Source organism: Narcine bancroftii, chromosome 2 (genome assembly GCF_036971445.1).
Source record: "Narcine bancroftii isolate sNarBan1 chromosome 2, sNarBan1.hap1, whole genome shotgun sequence".
NCBI lineage: Eukaryota > Metazoa > Chordata > Chondrichthyes > Torpediniformes > Narcinidae > Narcine > Narcine bancroftii.
In genome coordinates this window covers 310,157,880-310,171,655 of record NC_091470.1, presented here as the reverse complement: position 1 = coordinate 310,171,655, position 13,776 = coordinate 310,157,880, and the positions used below count along the sequence as shown (strand labels likewise).

General features: G+C 39.6%; 1 protein-coding gene across 1 annotated transcript in view; it reads right to left on the bottom strand.

The window, feature by feature from the left end:
- Positions 1-13,776, bottom strand: part of klhl14 (kelch-like family member 14) — a 172,520-nt gene that overhangs the window by 60,953 nt on the left and 97,791 nt on the right. The window contains exon 3 of the mRNA XM_069915440.1: positions 491-580. Coding sequence (XP_069771541.1) covers positions 491-580 — 90 coding nt within the window. The remainder of the gene's footprint in view (positions 1-490; positions 581-13,776) is intronic.

Here is a 13,776-nt window from a genome sequence, read left to right as displayed (position 1 = left end):
TTTTTTTTATCAATAAGGTCATCAAGAGTAACGCGGAGAGGACAGGAAAATGGACTTGTGGAAAGTTTCATTATCTTGATGGTTGAATATCCTGGCCCTCAACCAATTTCTTCTAGTTTTATATAACCCAACACTTTAAAGCAGGGCAATTCTGGTGAGACCAACAAACTTTGATTTTATGAGAATTTGCAATGACTGGAAACTTTCTTCATGCTGTGTAAGGTGGATAAAAAAAAAACCAGAACATTAGTGGTCTAAGTTTTGTTGTAAAAATAAAGTTGTTATCAGAAGAGAAATTAACTTGGACTGCAAGGTAAGCAACTTCACAAATCCCCATAATTCTTGCAACTTTTTCCCTGTTTGCCTTACAGTTACGCTTTCCAATTTTATTTTCATTAACATAATAGTAGCTTTAATTATTCCAGTTACCACAAACTATTGCTGCATTCCTTTAAAATGAAGTCTGAAGAACTAGGGAGTTTGTTATTACCATTTGGGTTCCATTGGTCTTCTCCTCCTAGTACAAACAGGAAGTTTTCGACTTCAACCACACAGTGATGGGCACTGTTGTAGGGCATTACTGAAATAAAGAACAGAAACAACCTCACTGAACAGTCTTATTACAGGATCAGAATTGCTGATCATCAGTTTTAGTGATCAGTTAGCCAAACTTGTTGGAGGCACTGCAAAAACAAAGAAAAAATGAAATATTTTGATTGGCTGGGTAATATTTATAAATATTATTACCCCAATTTCACCATTAGAGAATATTTGGTGGAGCACAATTTTTTTTAACTTATCAAAATAAATGAAAAATAATCCTGCAAAGGCTATAAATATACATGTCGCACAACACCTGTAAAGAAATTAGTACTTCTGACATCGAAATGTTGACAGAATATAAAATGGAAAATAAATGACGGCCAAATTCTGGCATTTCTATCAAAATACAACAGTAGAAATACAAACTTTTTAAAGAAATTCCCAGCCACAATCGTCATCCTGATGTCTATTAGACCAACTTGGCAGAAAGTTGATCAAATTATCAAAGATCATACCTTTTGGAAAAATTATAAGGGAGGTCATCAGTTACTCAGAAGGTGCATTGAGAAGGCATGTCCAAACTAAGGGGTCTTGAAGCACAATCCATGAGCACACACAGGTTATCAAGACCATTAAATAAAAGCAAGCTGAAACAGTAATGTTTATTTCTAGAATACTATAATTGAAAATTAGGGAAGTTTTGAGTTACCTGCAGTAAACTATGGATAGAACATTATATTATTATAGAAAGGTAGAGAGAACCTGAAGATTGTGTAGAGAAGATTTAGAAGTTTATTATTGCTAATATGATGGTATATGTGCCAGGAAAGGGAGAACATAATGGGTGAAGTTTTGGTCTATCCAATCTTCCGAGCTGCATGTTGGTTCAGGATAGTGATATTCCTCCTTACTTCCCACTGTAGCCTCAGAGGTTGCTTTCTTGTCCATTGTGCACAACCAGCCATCACAGATCACTCTGTTAATTGGCCCAAAACAGGAGTCAGAGCCATTTAAAATAGAAGCAGGAATTGGTTATTAAGCCCTTTGGGCTTTTTCAACTTTTAACATGATTGTGGCTCATCATCTACCAGTACCTCTCCTCACTTTCTCCCCTCAGCACTTGTCTTTACTATTGAAATATAAAAAAATCCTTCCTGAATATATTTAATTACTTGCAGACCATGGTCCACCATATTCTAGGTGAAAAGATTTGCCCTGATCTTGTTTCCCTGCAGTCTATACCTGAGATTGGGATTTCTGATTCTGGACTCTCCAACCACCAGGAACATCCTCCCTTATTTACTCCTCTGAGAATAGTATATGTTTTATGAGCTCCTCTCACAAACATTTATAGTTCTGTGTAGTTAGGATTAACATGGGTGCTCGCGCCTCGTGCATCAATCCAGCTATTCCAAGAATCTGTCCAATTTGTTGCATTACCTCCATGGCAAGAATATTCTTCATCAAATAAGAAGACTAGAACTGTGCACAAAGTTCCATGGATGGCTTTGGGATCTCACCAAGCTATCCTTGTTCCTGTACTCAACTCTTCTTGCAGTTAAGGCCAAGGTAGCATTTGGATTTGAATACTCTCAGTAAGTGATGCACCCATGTAAATAGCAAATGGATAAGTATTCTTAAATGGAAATCAACTTCACACTATTCCCACAAACAAATAGTAAACATACCTTCTCTTGTTCTTTTCTCCTTTTTGTTGCACTTGGAAATAATCAATGCATGGATTGGGACTGCGTCTGATTATTTCTGATCCAAATTCACAATCAGATTCCTGCCTGACTTTGCATCTTGAAATCAGAACACTTCTTCAATCTGGCAGCTTCTTTGGATATCAGTGGGAAGCTACTGTGAAAATGTCATATCATTGGAATTATTCCAGATTTACTGATCTCACGCTGAGGCTATTATTCTGTTGCTCACGTGGTCATGTAATATGTTACCATCAACATGGTATGCCGTAATTCTGGCCATATAAATTCATCCTTTCTACTTTTAACTTGGCTGCAGTTATGAAACCTCTGATAAAAGAAGACATGTTGTAGTAATGAGAGTCTGCAGTTTCACCCCTTCTGAATAAAGAAAATAAAATATTCTGGTGCCTCCAAGAAGCTCAATAGCATCCATAACTATTGTTAAATATTTAGGTCATCTGAAAAGAGAGAATCCTCCAAATAACTTGTTGTAAAATTAGAGATAGCAACAGCTATTTAATATGCAGTAAAAATCCCTGTTATCTGGAATTCAAGCAACTGGCAAAAAAAAAATGGCAGAAAATACAAAAGTTTAAAATGGGTGCCCCTAGCAGCTAGTTCACCAATCCATGCAGCAAGTAATCTCATGCAACCAGAAAATTCATTTATCTGGCATCAACCAATCCCCATAAGTGCCAGATATCGGGGAGGGATTTATCGTATAGTGTTCCACTTCCTTGCGATTTTGTACAGTGGCAATCTGCAGTACTGGGTAATGAACTTTCCACAGATGTCTAGAACAAAAGCTTGACTCAGCAGTCAGTATTTCATTCCTTGTCCTATTGATCAGTGTCAGAAGTATGGCTCCCATTCTATGACAAAAAGATGACCAATTAGAATGTGACAAAACTCTTGACCACATTTCTTCCATTTTTTTTTCTGGTCTGCTCTCTCTACACTCTTCCTGGAGAGAACAAGATTGGATCTTTCCTGTACCTTAGCCTTCCCCTTCCTAACCTTAACGTTCCAGTGATCATCATCTACAATTTATGCAACCTTTAACAAGATTTCGCTGCCAATCACATTTTATCTTCCTCTCACCTTTGAGCATTACCTTTATGATTGCTTGGCCTGCTCTTCAGTCTTTACCAACCATGAAACTACTGGAGGCTCAAATGCTTTATTTCTTCCTTTCCCACCTCCCAAAGACCTTCTTCAAATTGAAACAACAATTCGTTTGCATTTTGTCTAATCTAATGTATCATATTCAATGCTCACAATGCAGTCTCCTGTATATTGGAGGAGTCATCTGCAGATTGGCCGATGGCTTTGACAAACACCTGGGCTCAGTCTGCAAAACTGATCCTGAGCTCTTATTGCTTCTCACTTTAATTTCCACTCTACTCCCATTCTGTCTATGCACTGTTCTTTTGAGGCTCAATAGAAATATAAGGAACCACATCTTATCCTCCGCCAAACCACAGTCTTCTGGACTGATCTTTATCTTGAATTCTACAACTTCAGAAAACTTGGTCTGTTGTTGGTGATATTTACTCAGTTGTTTCTCTTTCTATTAGACCTGCCAAGCTTGTCCTGCACCATCTCATTCTGCATGGTTTCCAGTTTTTGTTTTGCATTTTTTCTCTCTAACTGCCCTCATTTCATGTTCCTTTCTCTCTATTTTCCCCTTAATCTACTGATTGGATTACCTTGTTTACAGCTTATTCCCTGAGCAAATCTGGCCTCAACTTCTTGACATTTTTTTCTTTGTTCATCTTTTGCTTAAACCAATTTAGTTTCTCCTTTTCCAGTTCTGAAAAAAATCTTTGACAACATATTAGATCTGCTTCTCCTTCCACAAATATTGTTAACATTTTGAGTATTTTCTGCTGAGTAATTTCTGTTAGTTTTATTTCAGATTTCTTGCATCTGCAGTTCTCTTTTGATTACCAGGTTATTAATTTTGTTTGTACTTCTGCCAGTTAGGCTGCGATGGAGAGAGTACCAAAAAGAGAAACCTCCTTCATCCCAGTTGAGATGGTCCAATATCCTCAAAGATTAAAAAAAAAGGTTTGCATTCAGCTAGACTTTAAAAGCAGACTCAGTTTTCTAATTCCACATTGAGATTTTGGCAACGTTTTTTAGCATTCAGTCTTTTTTTACTATTCATTTAAAACAGTTTGGAAAAAGGCTGATTAAATCCATTCATTAATTCTGCCTTTACAAAAATTATATTAATTTGCTTCCATTTGTACTGAGCATTTTTATTAAAATTACTCTAAAATTAAATTCTGCACTAATTTATATAATATAAACATCAGTAGTATCTGTAGAGACCAAAACCAAAAAGATCTGTGGATGTGAAATATTTATTCTTATTTCCATGTTCATAGATGTTTCATTGTTTCCAGCATTTATTTCAGAGTTTTAGTATCTGCAAGGTTTTTTGTTTTGTTTTCCATTTCTTTTAATATTGGTTGCACTTTTAAAAAATCTGAATTGATCTTTTACAATAGAAATTTTCTGTAAAAAGGAGTGTCTTCACTTCTCTCTTTAGTTTGTTCAATTAATGAACACAACAGTTCTCTGCTGAGATAAGCTGTTTTTTGAGTGTCTACCAGTGATGGCCACTAGGAGGTGCCGCAGACTGACCCAGGGCAACTTGTTGGCTGAAATTCCTTTCACCCTTTCAGAGTGTGTTCTTTGGTCAACATTGTTAACAGCAGTGGTGATGTTGGGAGATCAGACCTTGGAAAGAATGCATGATCCTCTATTTTTCTACTCTATTGCACACTGAGAGCACATCATTCCTTGCGCTGTATTTATTTTATATTGGTTATATTTATGTAATATGCATGTCCTTGTTCTACAAAATAATATTCCATAAATGCTATAAAATTTCATAGGTTTTTTTGCATTTTATAAAAACTGAAAATGCAAATTTATTAATTATTTAACTGCATTACATTAAAGGAACAAAGGAATGAGTACTCAAATAATTACTGGACCGGTCTCCCCAAAGCAATTTGTTTCACATGTGAAAGACAGCCATGAATGATCATTAACAATTTTGGTCATTAGCTTAAAAAATAGTGATATTGTGATCTGTGCTCAGTCCATTTTGGTCTTTTGAGAAGAACCTCCATTTTTGCTATAACTAGGTCAGCTATCACTGAGGCAGCGGCTCCATTTATCACACAAAATGAGGTACATGATGGCACCTTGTCCAGCTTTTAAAATATTTCACAGTCACTTTTCAAAAATTACAGTCAGTTCAGAAAGCAGCAGGGAATCCATACCAGTTCATTAGTAACAAAGCGTGATAATGCGTCAAGGACCACTGCTCCAACAGAAACGTCACCACTTTCTAATGCTAACCCCTAGGGAACCTTGCCTTGCCTTGCTATTCAGTACGTAAGCTGGGGAGAATAAATCCTGACTCTCAGTGACATGCAGTTTTCCTTTACTCTGTCCTGATACCAGATTCTAGATTTTTGTCAACTAGCTTTCATTTTTCCTAATCATATGCTCTTTTCATAAATAATAATAAAATTATTTCAATCATTATTTTCTCATAGAGAGCTTTCCCCCACCCCACCCCCAAATATTTGCAGTTCTTATATTGCTTAAAGTATTAATTGAGATCCATCGCTCTTGTTCATAGGCAGTGAACCTTACATCTCTGCAATGACTGTTGGAGACACAGCTTAGTAAGTCTTTCACCTGCACTCTCTCTCTCTCTCTCTCTTTTTCTCCCTCTCTCCATATTTATCCATTGATCCATGTAACAAAACAAAATCAGGAGTAGTGACAACTTGCCATTTAACATAATCTTTTACCTCAATGTCACTTTCCTCGCTGAACAGTTACTCTTGAATCTTCTTTCTTTCTCTTCTTCTTTGGCTTGGCTTCGTGGACGAAGATTTATACAGAGCCATTGTCATACCCATGCTCCTGTTCGGCTCCGAATCATGGGTCCTCTACCGGCATCACCTACGGCTCCTAGAACGCTTCCATCAGCGCTGTCTCCGCTCCATCCTCAACATTCATTGGAATGACTTCATCACCAACATCAAAGTACTCGAGCTGGCAGAGTCCGCAAGCATCGAATCCATGCTGCTGAAGACCCAACTGCACTGGGTGTGTCACGTCTCCAGAATGGAGGACCATCGCCTTCCCAAGATCGTGTTCTATGGCGAGCTCTCCACTGGCCACCGAGACAGAGGTGCACCAAAGAAGAGGTACAAGGACTGCTTAAAGAAATCTCTTGGTGCCTGCCACATTGACCACCGCCAGTGGGCTGATATCGCCTCCAACCATGCATCTTGGCGCCTCACAGTTCGGCGGGCAGCAACCTCCTTTGAAGAAGACTGCAGAGCCCACCTCATTGACAAAAGACAAAGGAGGAAAAACCCAACACCCAACTCCAACCAACCAATTTTCCCTTGCAACCGCTGCAACTGTGCCTGCCTGTCCCGTATCGGACTTGTCAGTCACCAACGAGCCTGCAGCAGATTCTTGAATCTATTACTATCTGAAAACCACCGCCTTTCACTTACTTGGCGACTAAGGCTTTTCAGCCCTTTAGGTTAAAGAGTTCCAAAGACCCATTACCTTCTGGGTGAAGAAATTTCTTCTCATTTCATTCCTCAATGGCCAACCACTTATTCTGAGACTGATTTTCCCATTTAAATCAACATTCAGACATAGACAACTGTTAGGTTAAACAAGGGCAGGACATACTCAGTAAATAGTAGAACCCTGGGAGCATTGTACACCAAAGAGACTTGGTGTAGAGGGGGGGGGGCAGGGGGTTGGTGGTGGTGCAGGTACATAGTTTAATGAAAGTAGCAAAGCAGGTAGACAGGATGGTGGAGAAGACATTTGTTAGACTTGAATTGAGCTCAGGAGCAGGAATGTCCTGCTACAAATGTACGAGACATTGGTGAGATGGCACATGGTTTTGCTCACCCAGCAATGAAAGGTTTCATTAAGCTGGAAAGAGTTCAGAAGAGATAGTTGCTGGGACTAGCAGGCTTGAACTAAAAGAAGAGGGGGGCAGGTGTTGGTGGATTTGATTCTTTTATCATGAAATTTACAACTTTTTTTTGCATATTCCTTGTTTATTTAGCTTTGCAGTGTCACTGTGGACCACAAATTGAAAAATACTGGTGTAGGCGATTCCAGTGACATTTCTTAATTGAACTTGGTAATCACGAAATCTACAGATGCTGGGAAATTGCTTCATTGAGCACCTTTGCTCTGTCTGCTGCAACAGGAAGGACTCCCCAGGTTGAAGCTGCTTGTAAATTAGAGTTTATATTCCGCCTTGAAGTCTCAAACTAGATGGTATCAATTGCAACTTCTCCAATTTCTGTTAACTCACTACTTCAGTCACTCCCTTTCCCTCAACCATCTCTCTCTCCTCCACCAGCTTCCCATCCCATTCCCTTCTTTCTCCTACAAGAGAAATGCTTCTTAGCTCTTTGCCCTCTCCCCATCCCTTCTCTATTTCTTTCTTTTCATTGCCCTCCCACCTATAACCACCTATTATCTGTCAGCCTGCGGTCCTTCCCCTCCCACTTGTATCCACCTGTTATCTGTCAGCCTGTATTCCTTCCCCTTCCACCTGTATCCACCTATTATCTGTTAGCCTGTAGTCCTTCCCCTTCCCCTCCCACCTTTGTCGAGCATCTGCCTGATTTTTTTCTCTTCTTCCTGAAGAAGAGCTCAGGCCCAAAACGTTGACTACTTTTTGGTTTCTGTGGATGCTGCATGACCTCTTGAGTTTCTCCTGCACTTTTGTGCAATGTCTTAACTAATCTGTCCCATTGCAATTTGTATACATGGTGATGATGGGTTGACTTGATGGTGGCAATACCATTGAGAGCTAACAGTAGGTGATCAGTTCCTCTTTTGTCGAAAATAGCCAGTAGCAGGCATTTTTGCACTATGGAAATCACATGTTACCTTGCCAATTTACAACCCAGGCCTGAAAGTTGCATGTGTGAAAAGGTGTAAATGAAACTGAATGCAAGATGTTAGGTATGGAACTGAACACGTTGGTATTGCTACTTCACTAGAATAGATTGGCTAGAAGCACAGTTAATTCTGGGGTGCAGGTCTTCAGTACAACAGCAAATATTTTTGTCTGGACCCATAGCCTTTGCTGTAGCCAGTACATCGAGCCATTTCCTGATATCACATGGAGTAATCGAATTGGCTAGAGGCCAACTTGTGTGATGGTCGAGATCTCCGGAGGATGCCGAGCTGGATCATTTATTCAGTACTCTGGTTGAACATGATTGCAAATGCTTCAGCTTTGTCTATACCACTCACATGCTGGGACCTGCTATCAACGAGGAAGGGGATGTTCTTGGATCCTCTTCCCCCTGTTAGCTGTTGAATTGCGCTCAATCATTCACGACGTGTTGAGATTTGATCTGTTCAGTTGCTTAGCTCTGTCTATTTCTTGCTATTTTCCTGCTTAGGGCATACATCCTCAGGTTCACTTGGCTGACACCTCATCATTTTTAGGTGTGTTGGTGCTGCTGTAATATCAATTTGCAAGCAGGACATGTTTTGGCATACTGTGACCACACTTCATACATGTGAAGTAGCACTGACTCTGTAAAACAAAGCAAGCCTTCAACAGAGTTGGAGCTGACTTCAGCATCAAAGGTGAACTGATTTTACCAAGTTCAGTGCTAGGCATTTGAAGCTTTCATCTACTTTTGGTGCGGTTTCCCCTTAAATTGTCTTCCTCCTGCTAACTTTCAATCCCTGCTTATCCTTGCTGCCAATTTCCATAAGCACCTCAATCGCCTCTCCAAATGATCTGGTCTGGTGACAGCTCCTCCTCCACAGCCTTTCTCTATTCCACTATTCGGTCTCTACTGCTCTGATTTGCTGTCTACTTCCCACCCATTCCTCATTCTATCTCTTCCATTTCCCAGTTCTATATATTGTCTGTCATCCCTCCTGTTCTGCATCTATTCCCCTGGTCATGCCTACCCATTACCTAATGTCTTACAGCACAAGCCACTTTCTGTAGTGGCTCTCTAATGTCAGGTGCTAAAGCACCAAAGGGTGTTGAGTGCTCAAAATGAACAAGGTCTTTTTTTTAAAAATTGTGCACAATGTCTTAACCTGTGCTAATGTGATACTCTTTGCTGCTTTTGAGAATAGCACCTGATACAAGATGGAAGGAGTTAAAAAGGGAAGACTACAGATGCTGGGACTGCAGTGTAATACACAAAAGTGCTGGAGAAGCTCAAAAGGTTATGCAGCATCTATAGGAAGTAAAGGGTAACCAACTCAGGCCCAAAGCATTGGTTAGCCTTTACAGTAAAAACCCTGGTATCTGGAACCTATGGGGATTGGTAGATATGTCTTATAAATATATTTTCCAGTTGCTTGAGACATACTCTTAAAATGTCTAAAACACCTGCATTAAGAATAAACAGTTTAAAAGACTAAAGATAAAAATACTATATTGTACTGACACAGAACAAATTTCACTTTCTGACTATATAAACTTTAAAGCAGTTTATTTTATTTTCAGTCACTTTCTTTGAAAACGTTTAACCGTTCATGCACCTTCAGGTTGCTCCCTGTCCACGGAGCCACCCGAAAGGCCAACAATAAAATTGTAGATAATTAATCCCCCCTCTTCCAAGTTTACAGATAAAGCCTCTGAATGGGGCAACTCTTACTCAGCAAGGATAAGGAGACACATTAAGAGAATCACCCCAATGGTGAGCTGCACCAACCAGTTCTTCATCCTGGCCAATGCTCTGTCACACCATTTTATTCAAACAGCTGCTATCAGCAAAACATACCAAGGCACTCTGCTGGCTACGTATTTGATCCCATCTTTGTTCCTTCAGAGAACATTTGCCTTTACAATTTCAAACCTATGTATTTTTAACCCATTTATTCTTATTTTTAATTTTTTTAATTTTCCTCAATTTTATTTTGCCAGTTGCTGGAATTCTAAACAGCAGGGGCTTTACTGCTCTTCCATACAGATGCTGTATGACCTACTGAGTTTCTCCACCACTTTTGTGTTTTGCAATGGAAAGAAAGAATAATATTAGAGAGGGGAGCAGAGGAGATAAATGAAAAATATTGTGCAGGCTACAAAATCACATTTATGAGGTTAGATTTTAAAAAAAATACAAGAGGCATAAGCTAGGATGAATAAGAAAAAATATAACAGCAAGTACTGGAAATTCTGGTCAGGTCAGAGAACATCTGTGGAGGTGGAACCTAAGTTAATATTTCAAGTCAATTACTTCCAATCAGAATGAGGAAATTGTTGAAATCAAGCATGTTTATGATGCTGAGAAGAGGCAGTTGGTAAAAACAGAATTTGTAAATGCTGGAGGATACAAGATTGTGATCTCAGGATTGCTACCTATGCTAGTGAGGTTAGAAACAGAGGATAATGCAGCTTAACATGTGGCTAAAGTTATGGTGTAGGAGGGAGGGTGTTAGGTTTTTGGATCATTGGGCTCTCTTCCAAGGAAGGTGGGACCTGATCCGATGGGACGGTTTGCATCTGAACTGGAGAAGGACTAATATCCTTGCGGGAAGGTTTGGTAGTGCTGCATTGAGGGGTTTAAACTGGATTTTCAGGGGGAGGGGAGTCAGAGTGCCAGAACAGACAGGGGAGTAGAGGAGGGAAAAAACAATGTGAACATTGCTTGAAATGTTAGAAGTCACGGGATTGTACGTGGTGGAAATGGTATCAGGTCCATTTATTTCAATGTAAGAAGTATTGTAGGAAAGGCAGATGAGCTTAGAGCATGGATTGGTATGTGGAATTATGATATGGTGGCCAATAAGGAAACTTGGTTGCAGGAGGGGCAGGACTGTCAACCGAATGTTCCAAGCTTCTGTTGCTTCAGACAGGGTAGAGCGGGGCACGAAAGGGCGTTGCTCATCAGGGAAAATATCCCAGCTGTGCTCAGACAGGACAGACCAGAGGGCTTGTCCATTCAGTCTATCAGGGTGGAAATGGTATGACCACACTCATGGGTTTGTTTTATAGACCGTCAGTAGTCAATGAGAATTGGAGGAGCAAATCTGTAGAGAGATAGAGGACAGGTGTAGGAAACACAAGATTGTGATAGTAGGAGATTTTAACTTTACACGTATTGACTTGGACTCCCATACTGTAAAAGGGCTGGATAGCTTGGAGCTTGTCAAATGTGTTCAAGAAGAATTTCTAAATCACTACATAGAGGTACCAACTAGAGGGAGCAATACTAGATCTCCTATTAGGAAATGAGATAGGACAGGTGACAGAAGTGTGTGTAGGGGAACTTTTTGGGTCCAGTCATCATAATACCATTAGCTTCAAATTAATTTGTAGAAGGATAGGTCTGGGCCTGGGTTGAGATTCTAAATTGGAGAAGGGCCAGTTTTGAGGAAATGAGAAAGGATCTAGAATGCATGGATTGCGAAAAGTTGCATTAGGGTAAGGATCTGCAAGATAGGTGGAGGATCTTCAAAGGTGAAATTTTGAGAGTACAGCGTTTCTATATTCCTGTCAGGATTGAAGACAAAGTTAACAGGCATAGGGAATCTTGGTTTTTGAGAGATATTTGGGATCTGGTTTGGAAGAAGAGAGGTATAGGCAACATAGATCAAATGAGGTACTTGAGGAGCATTAAAAATGCAAGAAAAAACTCAAAGAAATCAGGAAGACTTAAAGAAAACATGAGGCTATTTCAGCAGACAATGTGAATGAAAATCCTAACAGTTTCTACAGGTATAATAGGAGCAAAAGGGTAGTAATGGATAAATTTGTTCTCCTTCATAATCAAAGTAGTTGGTTTTGTATGGAACCAAAATTGATGGGGGAGATCTTAATTTTTTTTTTGTGCATCAGTTTTTACTCAGGAACTGGCACAGAGTCTTGAGATGCAAGGAAAACAAGCAGTGAGGTCATGGAACCTAAAGTAATTAAAGAGGAAGAAGTACTCGCTGTCTTAAATTGAATAAAGGTAGATAAATCCCCAGTGCTAGACAAGATATTCCCTTGGACCTTAACGGATGCTAGTGTATAAATTTCAGGGGCTCTGGCAGAAATATTTAAAATGTCTTTAGCCATGGGTTTGGTGTCAAAGAATTGGAGGGTAGCTCACTTTGTTCCATTGTTTAAAAAATGCTGCAAAAGTAACCCTAGAAATTATAGGCCAGTGAGCCTGAAAGTGTTCTAAGAGATTGGATATACAAGTATTTGGATAGCCATGGACTGAATAGGGATAGTCATGTATGGTAGATCATGTTTAACCAACCTTATAGGGTTTTTCAAGGAGGTTACCAGGAAATGTGATGAAGGAAAGGCTGTCGATTTAGTCTACATGGATTTTAGTAAGGCCTTTTACATGGAAGGCTAGTCAGGAAGATTTAGATTCTCGGTATTCACATTGAGGTAATGAAGTGGATTCAATATTGGCTAGAAGGGAAAAGCTAGAGAGTAGTGGTGGATGATTATTTTTCAGATTGGAGACTAGTAGTGTGCCTCAAGGATTGGTGCTGGGACCATTGATTTTTTGTCATCTACATTAATGCTCTGGATGGCAATGTGGTAAGTTGGATAAGCAAGTTTGTAGATGACAGAAAGATTGGAGTAGTCGTGGATAGCAAGGAAGGCTTTCAAAGCTTGCAGATGGATCTGGACCAGCTAAAAAAATGGGCTGAAATATGGCAGATGGAATTTAACGCAGAGAAGTGTGAGGTGTTGCATTTGGAAAGACAAACCAAGAAGCGACATACATGGTAAATGGTTTAGGGAACTGTGGAATACGGTAGAACAGAGGGATCTGGGAATATAGATACATAATTCCCTGCAAGTGGTGTCACAAGTGGATAGGATTGTAAAGAGAACTTTTGGCATATTGGCCTTCATAAATCAAAGTATCAAGTATAGGAATTGGGATGTCATGGTAAAGTTATACAAGACATTGCTGAGGGCAAATTTGGAGTATTGCGTGCAGTTCTGGTCACCAAACTTCAGAAAAGATATCAATAAGATTGATAGTGTTACTTGAATGAGGATTTAATAGGATGTTGCCTGGAACTCAGGAACTGAGTTACATGGAAAGATTAAACAAATTAAAACTTTATTCCCTGGAGCATAGAAGAATGACAGGAATTTCATAGAGGTATTTAAGATTACAAGGCATATAGACAGAGTAAATGTAGGTAGGCTTTTTCCACTGAGGGTAGGTGAGATACAAACAAGAGGTTGTGGGTTAAAGGTGAAAGGGGAAAATTTAGGGGGAATATAAGGGAGAAATCCTTCATATGGAGTGGTGGGATTGTGGAATGAGCTGACAGCTGAACTGGTGACTGTAGGCTCAATTTTAACATTTAAGAAAAATTTGAACAAGTATTGAGGGCTCTGGACTGGGTGCAGGTCAGAGGGACTAGGCAGAAAAATGGATTGGCACAGACTGGAAGGCTGAAGAGCCTGTTTCTATGCAGTAATGTTCTATGGTACAAGGAGAGA